Source organism: Vulpes lagopus, chromosome 11 (genome assembly GCF_018345385.1).
Source record: "Vulpes lagopus strain Blue_001 chromosome 11, ASM1834538v1, whole genome shotgun sequence".
NCBI classification, from domain to species: Eukaryota; Metazoa; Chordata; class Mammalia; order Carnivora; family Canidae; genus Vulpes; species Vulpes lagopus.
In genome coordinates, this window is record NC_054834.1 from 85524162 (window position 1) to 85541143 (window position 16982).

Genomic DNA, 16982 nt, shown 5'->3' on the forward strand with positions numbered 1-16982 from the left:
ATTGTCCATAATATAGCACAGGTCATTTATAATTCAGAAAATCCTTTAGAACAATATGTGCTTATATTTAGGAAGCTACATCAAACCACCTCCTAGAATGAATGTGTCAGGTGATAAAGAGAGCCTGCTGTGATAAGACCACCCTGACAGAGAAACACAAAAACACCCAACAAGCATGTAAAATCGGGTTACTTGCAATCTGTCTTACTCCACACTAAGATATTATGAAAATTTCACAATCTCCTTCACTTCCCCCCAGTGGCCTGCCCCCGTCCATAGCAGCCTCAGACTTACTTTACATTTAATGGAGCCATACAATTTTTCTAATGATTTTCTATTCCTGTCAAAGTACAAAACATACTGAGATGGTCACACGCTGCAGCAGAGCTCCACAGATTTTTGTTGTTGTTGTTGTTGCTAGTAAGTGTAGAAATAACTAACATTGTTTTTATGGGTAAAAAGTACTAAATAAAATTGCCAAAACAGACTCTGATGGGATGATTACCTCCAGATGAATTATTTGACATATGTTAATTTTGTAGAGTATGATAACATACTCTACAAAAAACTCATTTCAAGTGCCATTTTCATTGGTATGTATCCCTTCTGATGAAAGGAAACCCAATCCATTTATTCTGTCTTGACTCAAAACCATCACATCCATCTCTGAACTGCAAATTTAAGTCAGATATCACTTTGTAAACAACGATGCCATTCCTCAGTTTTTGATATGGCTTCCAAACAGAAGTTTCAAAACAACTCTGACTAGCAAACACATCACTGTACTTTAAACAGGCTGATGTTTTTTTTTTCTATCCCACGTTTCAGAAAGGTTAAAAGACACACGCACACAGGCGAGGATCATCACTATAGACAACAGATTCTAAGTGTGACTGACTATTCACTCTTTAGGTAGATTAGGCAACGACTTAAGGGTAAGTTTTTAAACTCACGACAAACCAAACTAAGTCTAACCCCCCCCTTTTTTTTTAAATGACTCATGCTAGCCTGTTAGCAACAAAATATGTCAGGGATTAAAAAACAGAGCTAGGTGTTTCAAACTGTGCTTACCTAAAATCTGCATCTAGTCACTTTACATTTTAGGAGATGCTCCTTTCTGAGATAATGAAGATACTTTACAATAGGGAATTTAGGTTTAATTGTTGAACTCGAATACCATGTTATATAGGTCAAGTCAGTATGTGTGTCTTTCTCCTGAAACAAAGAAATTCAAAGAGTAATAGGATTTCAGATTTCATAGTAGAAACAGCAAGATACGTTTTGAGAATGTCATTTACTGTAACACAAATCAATATTAAATGCTTTATGCAGGAAGCACACTTTCAGAAAATGGGCCCTAAAGCTTTCTGGGCTCCGACCCTAATTACTGGAGCAGGCTCTTGCCGTTTGTCTCTCTCTTCAATTATTTACGGGGCAAAAAGAGCCAAATGGCATTGCATTAGCTATATTAAATGCTATGTACTTGGTTTCTAACTTACTAATGGTACATAAAAATTACTAAGGTGAATGTGCCTGTAGAAACATGGCCCCTTTTCTTCTTCACCTGAGTGTATGTATTCATTATTCATACAGTTAAGTGTCGAATAGGATGTCCTTTAGGCACCCAATGCTGCATAATTTAAACAAGTGCATTAAACATACATGATATCTAAAAGGTAGTGCATTGATTATGCCTCAAAATTTCTTTGAACAACTTGTATTTACGATGTCGCTCGCAAAAAAAAAAAAATGAGCACCTACCTTGCACCCCTAAAAACAAATGTGTGGGGACCACACAGAAATGAATAACGGGTATCCTCGCTCCTACCATCTTGCTGCTTTCTGGCCACCCAAAGTAAGATGAAAATTGGGGGGAGTAAAAAAGGAGGCCCCGGATGGCTAGACAATCTCTGGTCTCAGTGCTGACAAGTGTCCTTTTCTACGTGAGCAAATACGGAGCTACGTTGTAGGTACACAGCATGGACCACACACACTGTAGGAAAGGGAGGCTTATCAAGATTGAATCAGAGATTCTGTGCACCCGGCCAGGAATGGCCTCTGCCAGCAAGGAGGACACGATCACAGCCTACCAAATAAAGTTCAGACGCCGCATCCGTACTTGATTTTTGGTGACCTACAAGGGCACCCGGGGTAGGATACAAGATGCTAATCACTGAAGAAGGCTGGTGCGCCCAACTCCAACCCTCTCAAATTGTGCAAGAAGCTTCCAAAGCAGCCAGACGGAGCCTCGCTCTTCATGCCCCATAAATAAATAACTTATTTTCAAGGAGTTTGGGATGCCTCAAATCCTACAGTAAGGATAGCGTAGGCCCACTCACGAGGGTACGCAGGGTCCCTAGCTAGTCATTCGCGATCTGTGTGGCTACATGTCAGCGGCCTCGTTACCTAAGCGTTTGCCAGGCCCCTTCGGAGAAAGCCCCCTGGAGAGGGGCCGGCGCTCCGCACACAGGGCCCCATTCTTCTAAAGTCACTTCGTTCTCGGCACTGAAATCCTGCCCATTGTCCCTCCCCTGCAAAAGCTGCAGGGAAGATTAAGAGGGACATCAATGAACGGTGAGTGAACTTTGGCCACTTTTCCACCCAAAACACCAGCGTAGAAGTAGGAATCAGTAACCAGGTGAAGTGCCACACGCACAAAGATCAAGGCGAGGGGCGGGCGCGCAGGGCCGGAGGCGGGCAGGACCGCGTCCCGGGGGCCGGAGCTGCGCACCCCCGGGGGGAGGCCGGGGCCGGGGCCGGGGCTCCCGGGGCTCCCGGGGCGGGGCGGGGGCGAGGCCGGGGTCGAGGCCGGGGGGGGGGGGGGGGGTGGGCAGGCGCGCGCGGCCGCCAGCACCGGGCCAGGGGCGCCGCTCGGGCCCGCGCCCCCTCCCCCGCCTCCCGGGCCAGGAAGGGGCCGGCGGCTCTTTCCTGTCTGGTTCCCCCCCCCCCCGGGGCTGTAACCCGATCCCCGCGCTCCGCTCCCGGCAGCCGCCGCCCCGCGCCGCCCAGGCCGGCGCTATAGTTAGCGGCCGTGCCCCGCGCCCTGCCCCGCGCCCTGCCCCGCGCCCTGCCCCGCGCCCTGCCCCGCGCCCTGCCCCGCGCCCTGCCCCGCGCCCCCCGCGCCCTGCCCCGCGCCCCTACCTTCGCGTGAAGATACTGGGGGTAGTAGTAGGTGGCGTACTGCGGGTACATCTGCTGTTTCCACACTTTGCCCATGAAGCTGGGAGGCAGCCTGCCGGGAGCCTGCCGTGCAGGGTCGCGGGCACTTCGGGGCTTCCAAGTCTCCGTCCCTCCCGCCTCTCCCTTTCCGGCGGCGGCGGCCGCCGCTGCTCCACCTCCCAGCCCGGACCAGACGTCGTCGCCGTCCTCCTCCTCCTCCTCTTTCTTCTCCTCCTCCTCCTCCTCCTCCTCCTCCTCCTCCTCCTCCTCCTCCTCCCAGGCAGAGGGCAAGGCGCCGCGGGGCGCAGAGGGCACCCCGGGCAGGGCGCTCCCCGGGACTCGCTCCCGGAGCCCGACCGCTGCGAGGCTGCGCGGGCTCCGGCTCGGGCTCGGGCTCGGGCTCCGGCTCGGGCTCCGGCTCGGGCTCCGGCTCCGGGCACGGGCGCGGGGCTCGCGGGCGCTCAGCGCGAGTGGGCAGCTCGGCGGCGGCGGCGGCGGCGGCGGCGGCGGCTGCGCCCGGGGCCCGGCGGCATCTGGGGTGGGTGCGCCCGGCCGGCGGGGGAGGGGCCGGCGGGGGAGGGGCGGGGCGGGGCCTGGGCGCGCGGGGCCGGGGCCGCGGGAGGTGAGGCGCCGCGCGACCCCCGCTCACCCCGCTCACCCCGCTCACCCCCGCCGCCCCCGGGACCGCGACCGCTTTGTGTCGGGCCGCGGGGCGGGGGGGCGGGGGGGCTCGGGGCACCGGCCTGACAACTGCAGAGCGGACACCTCGGTTCCTCTCCTGAGTTTTTAATCTTCGTAAGGGGGAGGGGAAGTCAGGGAAAAGCGGAGGAGATCGGATCAATTTCTCACTTTACCCCCGCCCGGGGATTTTTTTTTTTTTTTTCTTTAACAAGAGCTCGAAAATGATTTAGCATCCGACCCCAAAGCTGGAGTCGGGACACCTGGGCTCTGTTGCCCCCCCCCCCCCCCCAGGCCACGGCACTAATTTTCTAGGTGACCTTGGGAGGGTTAGTGTCCTTCGGCTTGGGTTTCCCAGATGTGCGAGGTGAAACCCTGCCCTCTGCACAGGGGAGCCGAGCCCTGGGAAACACGCGCGCGCATCCCACAACAAATAGACGATCCTTCCAGGGGGAGACGCCGCAGAGAGGCGGAATGTTATTATCAGAGGACACAATATAGACATCAGCTTTTCTCTGCCTCTTTCTAATGCTGCCAGACAGTCTGTCAACTCCCACTCAGGAGCAAGGAAACTCCCTGAGTTTGGAATATTTTAAGGCCATTTTGAAAGTCACGCAGGCATATTGTTGCAGTGTGCTTCGGCGACATATAAAATCAATCTCTCTCTCCGCCTCGCCCCATCTCCTAATTGTCACAGTTCTAGACAGCCCCAGACGCGGTGGCTCAGTTCACTGCGTAACTGGATATAATTTAATGGAGTTAATTGGTCCCTGAAGCTGCCCGTAGAAGACTTTTATATTCCAGCTCAAAAAAGAGATAACACCAAAATGTACCATAGAATAAGGAAGAAATCACCTCCAAACCGGAGCTCTTGCACATCGAATAAAACGTAATAAAAAAAATTCATTTGTGATTAAATAGACCTTGGTTACTTTGTTTTGTCATGCTGGTTTTCCAGGAGTCTATACTTTCCTAACAGCACAAAGGTGAATCGAACTGAAATGGAATGCGTGATTTTGTTCAACAGTTACATTTTTATAGGGTTACTATTCAAAGCAGGTTTAGTAAGATACTTTAAGACAAAGAAACAGTGACGTGAAACCCCTATAATCTTACATGATTGAGACAAATGTTAAGCTTAGACATTTTGACATAACAAAATAAATGTAAGTTCATATGAGAACATTTGGGATATGCCACAGAAGACAAATCATGTTCTCTTTAAAAATATTAACAGTTAGCCTATGTAAAATCCTATATGGAAACTAGTATTTGCTGAGCCTCTGCTATGTGGTGGGCATTGTTGAGGTTAAGGTAAATCTGAAGGTCAGATGGTTCCCTGTCTAGCTAAAGGAGCTTTAAAGTTCCTTACATTGTTTCAGTGTGGGATCCTTTAATGCTTGTGAGCAGGGAACTGTCATGAACTAACTTGTGTTTTAGGAACTTGTTTTCAAAGGCTTGAGGTGCTAAGGGAAATCACCAAACTTAGACTGTTCTACTTTTTTTCCTTGGATGATGACAATTCAGCCTGTGTTAAAGAACCCAGAAGCACACACACAATTATGTAGACACTTGATTTATGACTGAATCAGTATCGCAGAGCAGTGGAGAAAGAGTGAGCTTTACAATAAATGATTCTAGGTCAATTGGCTATCCATATGGAAAAAATGAAATTGGAGCCCTGCCTCACAAAAGGGAAACAAAAAAGTTCAAGTGAATTAAAGACCTAAATTAAAAAACAAAATGATGAAGCTGTTAGAAGATGATGTAGGGAAATACTTTTACAGCCTTGAGGTAGGGAGAGATTCCTTTATAAAGGTGACCGAGAGTACAAGATTGATCAGTTTGACCATATTAAAATTGAGAATACTGGTTCATGAAAGGATTCTGTAAAGAGTGAAAGACCAAGCCACAGAATAGCTATTTGTAATCCATAAAAGTATAAAAAGTTAATATACAGAATATACAAAGAACTCCTTGGAATCAACAAGAAATAGGGAAACAACTTGTTAGAACATGAGCAAAAGACAGATGCATATTTCACAGAGGAGGAAGCACAAATGGTCCTATAACTTGTGAAAATATGCTCACACTCATTTATAATAAAGGAAATGCAAGTTAAAATAATAATGAGACACCAGTTCACACTTACCTGATCGACAAATAAGACTGAAAATATTAAGTGTTAAGTGAAGATGGGGAGAGGGGAAAATCTTGAAAACTGCTTTCCAGAGAAAGAGTGAATTGTTACAACCACCATTTTAGAAAACAGTTTGGCATTGCCCAACTTCATTTGCATGTATCCTATGACACAGTAATTCTACTTGTGGGTACATACCTCAAAGAAAATATTCCATATATGCACCATTTCCATACGGAAATGTTCACAATATACTAAAAATTCAGATGTCTATGAACCATTTTATGGATAAAGAGGCTATAGTACATGAACACAATGGAACACTTCGCAGTAGTGAAAATTAATAAACTACAGTTAAATACATCAATATATATCTTTTCATAATTGATGTTGAAGAAGCAAGTCAACATAAAGCATCATTCCATTTGTATCAAGTTCAAAAACAGGAAAAATTAACCAAACAGCATATTGTGTAAGAATGGGAACCTTTCACAACATGAACAACATGAACAACAAAACAAAAAATTCTATGAAGAAAAATAACGAGATAACACAAAATTCAGAATGGTGGTCATCTCTGACGGAGAAGAGTGAGATATTCAGGGAGGGACCAAAGGGGGCTGGTAGAGATGGTAACATTTCACATTTTGCATTGGGTTGTGGATACCTGGGAATATATTTCAATGTTTTCTTTAAGTAGTTCATAGACTTTTTTGTATATTTGCTATATTTTACACTAGAACATTTTAAAAACTAAACTCAGCTTTTAATTTTAATCCTGAACATTTTTAAACAAATATAAAGGAGAGAGAATAATGAACCAGTTTCCACACGTATCAACATTTGTCAGTCTTGTTATACCCGTACTCACACCCATTCCCACCCACACACTGACACACACACAAACATGCTTTTATTTTTCTGTAGTATTTTAAAGCAAACCCCAAACATCATGTCATTTCACCTACACCTATTTTAGCATCTACCTCATAGAATAACTTTTTTAAGACAATATCATGATCACATCTAACAAAATTCATAATTAATTAAGATTAGTTCATCCAGTTCTTGTTCATTTGTCTCTGATTACCTAAAAATCATGTTTGCAGTTCATTTAAATCAGACTGAAACAACATCCACATATTGAATTTGGTTGGTGTACTGAGTAAGCCTCTTTTAATATATAAAAGTTCACCCCCACTCACTTTTTAATTTGATATTCATTTGTTAAAGAAATCAGGGTGTTTGTTCTATAAAATGTCCCACATGGCTGATTTCAACCTCCTGGTGTCATTTAAAGTGGTGGTTAGTTCTAGAGGTTTAATTACATTCAGGTCCACTTTTTTTTTGGCAAAGAATACTTCATAGATGGTGTCGAACATACAGGTGATGTGCATCATATCATATCGGGAGACACACAATGCCTGATTATCTCATTTTTAGTGATACTAAGATTGATCGGATGTTCTGGTATTATCAGTCTGATTTACCAACTAAAAAGTTCCATGGTTTTAATAGTCATTCACAAGTGTTACCTCAACCTCTTTTTCAGTTGGTGTTACAAAATTATGGTTTTATAATGTTATCATTTCTTCCGCACTTATTAGTTGGAAATTGTCTATGGAGAAGAATTTTCCTCAAACCCTTTTGTTAACTTGAAATACAATTAACACAGGAAAAGCAGGATAAATTTCTCCCTATTTACTAATTTCTAGAATAGTGAGTTGATGCCATAAGAAACTCCAAAGCTAACCAGTTTTAAATAATCTTCTGAACTTACAGGTTTTTTATATATTTTATTTGTTTCAAGCCATGGCAGTCATACTTCTTCTTCTTTTTTTTATGACTGTCTATTCTTACTGGTATTCAGATTGTCTCATCTTTGGCCAATGGGAGACTCTTTGACATGGCTCCTGTGTCTTTTTTTATTTTTTTTAAACCAGATCCTAATAGTCTGATAGATCTTTTGCTTTCTAGCTTGATAAAGTTATCCCAGGTTTTTGTACAGTTCGTGCCCAAACCTGAATCAGCTATTTCTCTAATAAACCCACGTTGGCTTGCTCTTAAAAATTTTTTTTTTAAATAATAGCAAATTCTTCAAAAGGTGTTCTTCATACTTAGCGTGTTTGGGAAAAGGAGCTACTGAAAGATTCTTAATGAAATGTGTGCCAAGATAACCCCTAGGAGATCATGAGCCTCTGAATGATGTTCCCCCAAGAGAAGCTGTACTTTTACACCTTCACCAACGTTTAAGCAGTATCTTCTATATGCAAGACACTCATAGATATCACTGGGGATGCAGCTCACTTGGTGTTGGCCTGCATGGAGCTTTCCATCTAGTAAGAGAGACAGAAATAAAACATTAAGTCGAGGCAAACTCTATGAAGAAAGCAACAGTATAATGGGAAGAGAGCAACTTTGTGAGTGTTGCGTTAGAAATTTTAAGTAGAGTTGTGAGGGCAAACCTCTTTGAGGAGACATGCTGGAAGAGAATAGGTCAGCCCTAAGAAGCTTGTGTGAAGTGAAAGGTGGGGAGCTGTGTCAGTGCAGAAGCAGCAGCAAGTTAAAGCCGTTGAAGCACAAATTGTCCCATCTGAGATCTCCAATCTGGTTTCACTTATAACCAAAGGAAAACATTTTTTTTATTATTATAGGTAATCAGAAGCGGACCAAGCCAATTAGCATTGATTAATGCCTTTGTTCTAATGCCATCTGCCAAAGAGTATTGACATAATTGAAGGATAAAATTAGAAATTTTGCTACAAAACCCCCTGTACTAGAGCATTAGTGAGTTGGAAATGGGATTTAGATTTATTAGAAAGACTGCACGCAGAACTTGGAGAATTACTGACTGTGAATACTCTTGCTTCCACACTAGGTAACGAGGTGATGTCCGTAATACATTTACTGACACTTAAAACAGAAAGGCCAGGTTTTGCAAGGTGAAAGTGGGACTGACATAAATATTAGAAGTCTGAAAGGGTTGGGACACCTGGGTGCCTTAGTGGGTGAGCTCAGATCATGATCCCAGGGTCCTGGAATCCAGTCCCCCATCGTGATCCCTGCAGGGAGCCTACTTCTCCCTCTCTCCCTATATCTCTGTGACTGTCGTGAATAAGTGGATAAAATCTTGATGAAGACGGAGAAGGAGAAGAAGAAGAAGATGACGACGATGACTGAGAGGGTTAAATAAATAAGAAGATAGACAAAAGGGAACCAGTAGTTACACTCCACAATGAAGTTTCATCATGAACAGGATCATTTTACAGTCTTCAAGAAGTCAAGAAGGTTCTTTTCTTAAATAAATATTTTATTTATTTATTCATGAGAGACACAGGCAGAGAGAGAAGCAGGCTCCCCGCAGGGAACCCGACATGGGACTTGATCCTGGGACTCCGGGATCACGCCCTGAGCCAAAGGCAGATGCCCAACCACTGAGCCACCCAGGAGTTCCTTTGAAAAAGTTCTGTATAAATCCTCTAGCTTGATATCTCTTAGCTATTTATCTTTAGGTCCTATTTTGTAGACCCCTGCCTTGAGAAACTAAAATCGTATTACATTTGTAAGTAACATTTTTTTAAAATGTCCTTGTGGAGTTGTTATTTTTTTTTTTTAAGATTTTATTTATTTATTCATGAGAGACACACAGGGAGAGGCAGAAACATAAGCAGAGGGAGATGCAGGCTCCCTGCAGGGAGCCTGATGTCGAACTTGGTCCCAGGACCCTGGGATCATGACCTGAGCCAAAGGTAAACAACCACTGAGCCCCCTAGTTGCCCCTAAGAATGTTTTTTCATCAAAATAAAACACAAATTTAAAAATTCTCAGAATATGTCCCATATCCCCCACCGCACTGTTCAGTTCACACTTTCTATCACAGCTCGTGGCCCCATTCTTGACCACATCCTCCCCATTTTTCCAGATTTATCCCCTTCCATGTGACCTCTTGGCTTGTAGTTCTTTCCCTCCCCTCTGTGCCTGCTCCTTTCAACCTCCACTGTATTGTCATACAACTCCAACAACCAGCTTTGGCTTTTTCTGATCCATTTCACCTTTCTTTACCTGGTGCACTCTACTCTTACCTTGTGACTCAGGTCCATCACAATTTCCTCCAACCAGCTCGGGTTGAATGCCCCTCCAATCTGAGCCTCTCTCCAAACATCAATTACCCATTTATCTAATTAATGTGCAAGTTCATTGGAGGCACATGGAGAAGTGTGTCAAGATTAGGAACCCTCCAGAATTTGCAGCAGGAAATGCTTTTTTGAGTGCTCAAAGGCCCCTTCTAATTCAGACACTCAGCAATTTTGTTACTTGCAGGAATGACTGTGTAACAACCCCCCACTCATCCCCTCCTTGGCCCAGTGTATTTTAGACCAATAAAAAAAGTCCACAAGTGTTTCAAACAGTAAGTATTAACTACAGAAAAAAAAAATTCCCCCAATAAGTGAAATAGACAAAAAGTATACATGAGTTAAAATTTGTTTTTGATAAATTTAGTGTGAGCTAGATTTGGGCACAGTTGAGGGAACTCCACTATAGTGAGTATTTATTAATGTTGATGATGGACTACTATCTCCTAAATATAGCAAGTAATGCATGGAGTTGGGCGCTGCTATCTAAGAATGTGCTGGAACTAAGGATTCAGTTTACTAGCAAAGACGTACATTCCCCCAAACAGCTGCATAAATAAGATTTCACCTCTTTATCACTGTAACTGACCTAACCCAGATGATCATGTCCACCGAGGGACAAACAAAATAATTTAGTAACTAATTAGCTCATCCAGTGAGCATGCAGTAAGCACCATCAGTATGCAAGGAACTATTTGTTGATGGGCTCTAAAGGCAAGATATGGACCCTGTACTCAAGGAACCATGGTTCTATTATTTGCAGTCATTAGCTCATCTTAAGACTCTATTTGCAACCAGTCAGAATGGCTAAAACTAACAAGTCAGGGATCTTTCTTCATGTTGGCGAGGATGCAGAGAAAGGTGAATCCTTGTACACTGTTGGTGGAGTGCAAGCTGGTGCAACCACTCTAGAAAACAGTATGGAAGTTCCTCAAAAAGTTGAAAATAGAGCTACTCTACAACCCAGCAATTGCACTACTGGATATTTACCCCAAAGATACGAATGTAGTGACCTGAGGGGGCGCCTGCACTCCAATGTCTATAGGAGCAGTGTCCACAATAGCCAAACTTTGGAAAGAGACCAGATGTCCATCGACAGATGAATGGATGAAGAAGATGTGGTACATATATACGATGGAATACTACTCAGCCATCAAAAAAGAATGAAATTTTGCCATTTGCAACAACCTGGATGGAACTAGAGGATATCATGCTAAGTGAAATAAATCAATCAGAGAAAGACAATTATCATATGATCTCACTCATATGTGGGATTTAAGAATCATATGCTAATTAATTGAATTTAAATTTAAAAAAAAAGAAAACATTTAAAAAAGATTCCCCCTTTTAAACTCTGGATATGTTGAGGAGCCTAAAAAGAGTATCTTTTGAAAAATAAGGATTCTATAAAAAGGAATACATTCTTGAAGTTATAATGATAATTAAAACTGAAGTGTATAATAATAAGACTTATTCTCATGTAAAGCTCCTTCCCATTTTTCTTGTCTGAAGAACACCAGCCTGATATATTGCATACACTGGAAAAAATATAAATAAAAAAACTGCATTTCCTCTTTAAGAAAAAAAAAAAAGAATCCATTTGTAAACAGGTTGCTGATAAATATTATCATAATCTTTGATGACATCAAAACCCAAAATAATTTAATATTTTCAGGAGTCAAGGGAGTAAGCCAATGGAATGGGAAGGGAAAAAATTTCTCTCACCTTATTGTCTGATTTCTTTTTTATAGGCCAGCAGTCCTTGAGCCACTTTTTTGTTAGAAATTTGGATTTTGTGGAGGTCAATGTTTCCTAGAGATAGATTTAAAATTTTGCTCCTTTCCAGGTTTTTAGAATGCTTTTGATAAAAATCATTTAATGGCATGACCTTTTAAAAAATGTTTTAAGAGGACCAACAAAATCATGTTATTAAATACGTGTCCACGGAGGGGTATTTCTTTCAACTGCAATTTCACTTTTTAAAATAGCCTGCCCTGTTCAGCCACATGTTTAGATGCCTGTATGAGGTAGGCTGTGATTTCATGATTTCATAGAAGAGGTCAAGAAAAGGTGCTTGTGCTCCAAATATTTTAAGGCTCTTTTAATGAGGATGTCACCACTGTGCTCTCCAATAACAGAACTTCTACAGAAGTATCCGAAGAGATAGAAGAGAATTTTTGCCTTTCCGCATTTTTTTCTTTAAAAAAAGAAAATTTAATCACCCCCTCCCCCAGATTAAAGGTAACTATTTAGTAATTTCAATTCTTAGGTGCTAGAGATTTAAGTGTTTAAAAATGAGATAGAACAAAGAATGTCTTAAAAGCTGAGATTTAACCAGTCTGCATGCATGCATATGTACATATGTATATATCTATATACGCACAAACATACTCTTCAATGCAGTGCTGAAATGAAAAGTTATAAAATATTTCAAGATCACATAGAATAATTCAATAAAAACAAAAACCCAGGACTAGAAATTCTATCAATTTTTATCTTTTAAGGTATGGGTTCTCTGGCATTGTAGATTAATTAGCTAGGTCAAGGCGGAAGGCATTGGTGGTTCTATTTACTAGGTGCTGCTGTGGAATTAGAAAGCTAGGGAAGAAGGAAAGACCACATAAAAGAAATATCATCTTCAGCTTCCTTAATACTTGTACATTTCCCAAATCTAAATTGTAGTTGAATTCTCAGCAATACTTTGTTTTTGTTCTAGGACTTCCTGTAGTCTTACCTGGACTTTATTACCATCATTGCCCTTACCATTATCTTGAAATTATTTTAACATCATAATTACTTTTTAGTTTGCAATCCATAAGTTACCTCCTTTGATCTTCCCTGAAATCCTTCCAGGTAGATATTTTTACTAAGGGCACAGACTCTGGAGTCAGACTGCCTAGGTTTAAAACTGGCTGTTCCACTCTCTAGCTGGGAAAGGGTAAAATGAGGTTGTTGAGAGATTAAATGAGTTCATATACAAGTGGCACTTAGAGTAGCGCCTGGCACAGGTTAAAAACTACAGAAGTATTAATTATTATTAGTGATTTTATGTATGGAAAAAGACCAAGGTTCAGCGATTCAGTGATTGGCCTCACTAAGGTTGGTTATGGTAAGTTAAAAATCTAGGGCAGGGCAGCCCGGGTGGCTCAACGGTTTAGCACCGCCTTCAGCCCAGGGCCTGATCCTGGAGACCCGGGATCGAGTCCCACATCAGGCTCCCTGCATGGAGCCTGCTTGTGTCTCTGCCTCTCTGTGTGTCTCTCAAGAATAAATAAATAAAATCTTAAAAAAAAAAAAATCTAGGGCAAAACCTTAGGACTTCTGATGCTGAAGGTCCTATTGCTTCATATTGTTCAGTACTACCCTCCCATCTCGATTGAATTTCCTTTCGGATGTCTTTCCTCTTTCTCTTCTTTCTCCATTTCATCACTTCCTTTCCTCATCTTTTTCTTCCTCTTCCTCCTTTTCTCCTCTCCCTTTTCCTCCTCCTAGCCTGCCATCACCCTCATCACCTCTTCCACCACTGTTGCCCCCAACGTTACCACCAGAAACACCGGCATGATGAACTAAATTGCCACAAACGTAAAATTTTAATTGATAAATTTCTTTTTAATGGGATGATGAAGAAGAAAGAAGGATGGAAAGAAACAAGGTAGGATGGAAGAAAGAGAGGAAAGATCATTTATGTATTACAGCATGAAGGGGCACATTCTAGCTGACGATCTTACTATAAGGTATATTTAACTTGGAGTTATAATCTCTACTTATTCGTGAAAAGACTGCCTGAGATGAAAGGTGTAACTTGAAAGGATTAATAGCAACTTAGACACTGTAGAAGAAAAGATTAGTGAACTTGAACAGATAGCAGTAAAAGCTATCTGAAAAAGAAAACAAATTCAGAATGCTAAACCATGTGAATACTATGAATGGAAATTGATAATTTATATAAAAACATGGAAATGCTTGCATAAAATTTGTAAGTTTGTGAGCTAGGATGTTGTGATAGTGGATAGTTTTTGTTGCTGTTTTTGCTTTAATTTTCAAGATTTATTCATTCTATTGTTTAGCACATGTATACCAGGTGGGCTGACACTGTTAATCAACGGAGCACTAAGGATAAATTAAATATTGTGCCTGTCCTGGCGTGGTTCGCAGTCTAGTAGAGAAAACAGACATGTAAATGCATGATTGCTATAGAGTATGGTGGGCTGGATAAGGAGGAAGTACTTTATTTGGGCTGACGACGTCCAATGAGGCCTCTCTAAGAAAAGACATTTTTAACTATCGTTTATGGATGGAAGAAATGAATTTACTGAGTAAATAGAGATACAATTAGAATGGAGTAGGGGTAAAGAGAAATTGGAGAATTCCAACAAAAGACCAGTATATGCAAAAGAGTATGTGTGTAGTTAGTGCACTACAAATCTCCCCTTATGGCTTATAAGGACAAGTAGATGCAGAGGTGAGTAGGGATTGAGGTGGGAAAGGCTTAAGTAGGGGCCAGATCATGATAACCTTATTAAAATACTACTGTGTAATAAGTGAAATTTTTTCTGCATAGGCAGAAATGAAGAGTTTTGTAAATCACCTGAGCTTTATTCTGTAGTCACAAGGGAGTTATTAAGGGGTTTTATACAATCTGAATTGCAATCTGAGCTACAAAGTCAGATTAATGATTAGAAAGATTACATTGCTATCACTGTGGAAGACACATTCAATGTGGATGGGCGAGACTAAAATCAGAAATTCCACGGAAGGGATGACAATGGCCAAACTGAGCCAGGATGTATGAGAGCAGTGGGAGCATTTCATTCTGAGTACGGACAATAAGGGGGCGCATTATCTTTGGAGAATTTCAAAGCAAAAAGAAAGCTAACTAAAGGCAGTATGTTTTATATTATCACTATGCACCCTTTTTATCACTAAACGACATTAGTGATAAAACACCCCTCCCTGAAAAAATCATTTGTTCATCTGAGTTCCAAATAATTGTCGTGGTTTCTGTTGAGTTTTAATAACTGTATTAGTTATTCATTGCTGCCTGACAAATTACTGCAAAATTTGCAACTTAAATAATAAACATTCATTACTTCACATGGTTTCTGAGGGTCAAGAATTTTGGAATGGCTTAGCTGGATGATTCTGGCTCAGGGTCTGCCGTAAGATTTAGCTATCAAGTAGAACTGTAGTCACCTGAAGGTTTGACTGGGGCTTCTAAACTCACTCATGTGGCTATTGGCTGCACCCTCAGTTTCTCTCCATGTGAGCTTCTCTATAGTAGAGAGAGAGAAAGAGCTGGAGCCAGAGACAGACCTCAACCAAGACAGAAGCTACAGTGTCTTTTATAGCCTACTCTCAGAAGTGACATACTATTAATCCTGCTGTATTTTATTCATTACAATGTGGCAAAGGACTGACTGTAAGAGAATGTGATCCCAGGAATGGAGACTGTTGGAGGCCACCTTGGACTCTGACTACCACACACCATATAGATTATATACCATGATGTATATAGGAAGTGTAAATGAAGACATTCTTATTATTTACTGTTTTACTTACTCCACTTCTAAGCTATGATAAACATTCTAAGCTACATGGAAGTTAATTCAGAAAATTACCCATTAAGGAATCACTCCTATTCTCCATTCTCTTCCCAGCCTCTGGCAACTAATTATCTGTTGTCTCTTTCTGTGGATTTGCCACCTGTGTACATTCCATATAAATGGAATCATACAACATATGGCTCTTTTTTTTTTTTTTTTTGGTTTGGCTTCTTTCACTAAGCATGTCTTTGAGCACATTGTAGGCATGCGTGTATCAGTACTTCATTCTTTCTCATGGCTGAGTAATATTCCATTGGGATGTTTATACCACAATTTGTTTATCCACTCATCCATTGATGGATACTTGGGTTGTTTCCACCTTATGGCTATCTTGAATAGTGCTGTTATAAACATTTGTGTAAAATACAAATAAAATTTGTATTTGTTGGTGGAGGTGCCAGTGAATATGTGAATGAATGTGCCCAGCAAGTATTTATATCCATGGATATGAAGTTAAGAGGAGAGGTCAGAAATGAGGTAAGCTTGGGGTCAGCATTCTATATGACTGGTAGTCAAAACCAAGGGAGGGGATGAGATCACCTAAGGTGAGCATATGCAGAAAAGAGAGCAACCGACTGAAAGTAGGAAGTAAGTCAAACTGTTAGTGATGTATAAGACTTGGCTAAGACCTCTAGATGTGCTCTGGTCTAATACCTTGAATCTCATAAGCATCAACAGGCTCACATTAGGCAGAACATCTTATTTGTTACTGACCTGTAGATTTTGTAGGGTCATTTGACTTCCTTTGATAACTTATTCAAAAATTCTTTTTTATTATCAAGAAATCACTTCCCTTTAGGTACTTAAATTCCAATATTTGACATTAAGAAATCATATCCTGCCCTGTGGAAGACGGATAATGTTTAGTCAGTGTTCTGTGATAACTAAGGCATATTTTCTATTGACTAAATAATCTCAGGCCTTTCAATTTCTCTTTAAATATTTTCTAATATTTAGATGTATTTTCTAGGTCTCCCATAATTTACTGCATCATGATTCAATTAGATGGTCTAATAAAGCACTCTCTCATGTGCAATAAAGTATGTGCTCTACCAAGCTCTTATAGTCTACCCTTCTTTTAAAATAGTATCATGCTCTATTATTAAAAAAGGAACAAGACAAATCCACTATTGTTTTATCAGTATCTTTAACATGTGTGCCATTGTAATCTTGAACCCGTTTATTGATGTTTATGTCTAGATAATAATTTCTCCTATTGCATTAGCAGATAGTGTTTTAATTTCAGGGCACGTGTTAATGTTGCCTTTT

The 16982-nt window shown here is 41.4% G+C and overlaps 1 protein-coding gene across 5 annotated transcripts in view; it reads right to left on the reverse strand.

The window, feature by feature from the left end:
- RBMS1 (RNA binding motif single stranded interacting protein 1) overlaps positions 1 to 3700 on the reverse strand; it is a 214121-nt gene extending 210421 nt beyond the window's left edge. The window contains exon 1 of one of the 5 annotated variants that reach the window (XM_041721831.1): positions 3142 to 3700. In XM_041721831.1, the coding sequence (XP_041577765.1) occupies positions 3142 to 3216 (75 nt within the window). In that variant the 5' untranslated portion in view covers positions 3217 to 3700. The remainder of the gene's footprint in view (positions 1 to 3141) is intronic. The other 4 variants (XM_041721825.1, XM_041721827.1, XM_041721829.1 and 1 more) reach the window with 4 other exon arrangements.
- Between the last annotated feature and the right edge of the window lie 13282 nt (positions 3701 to 16982).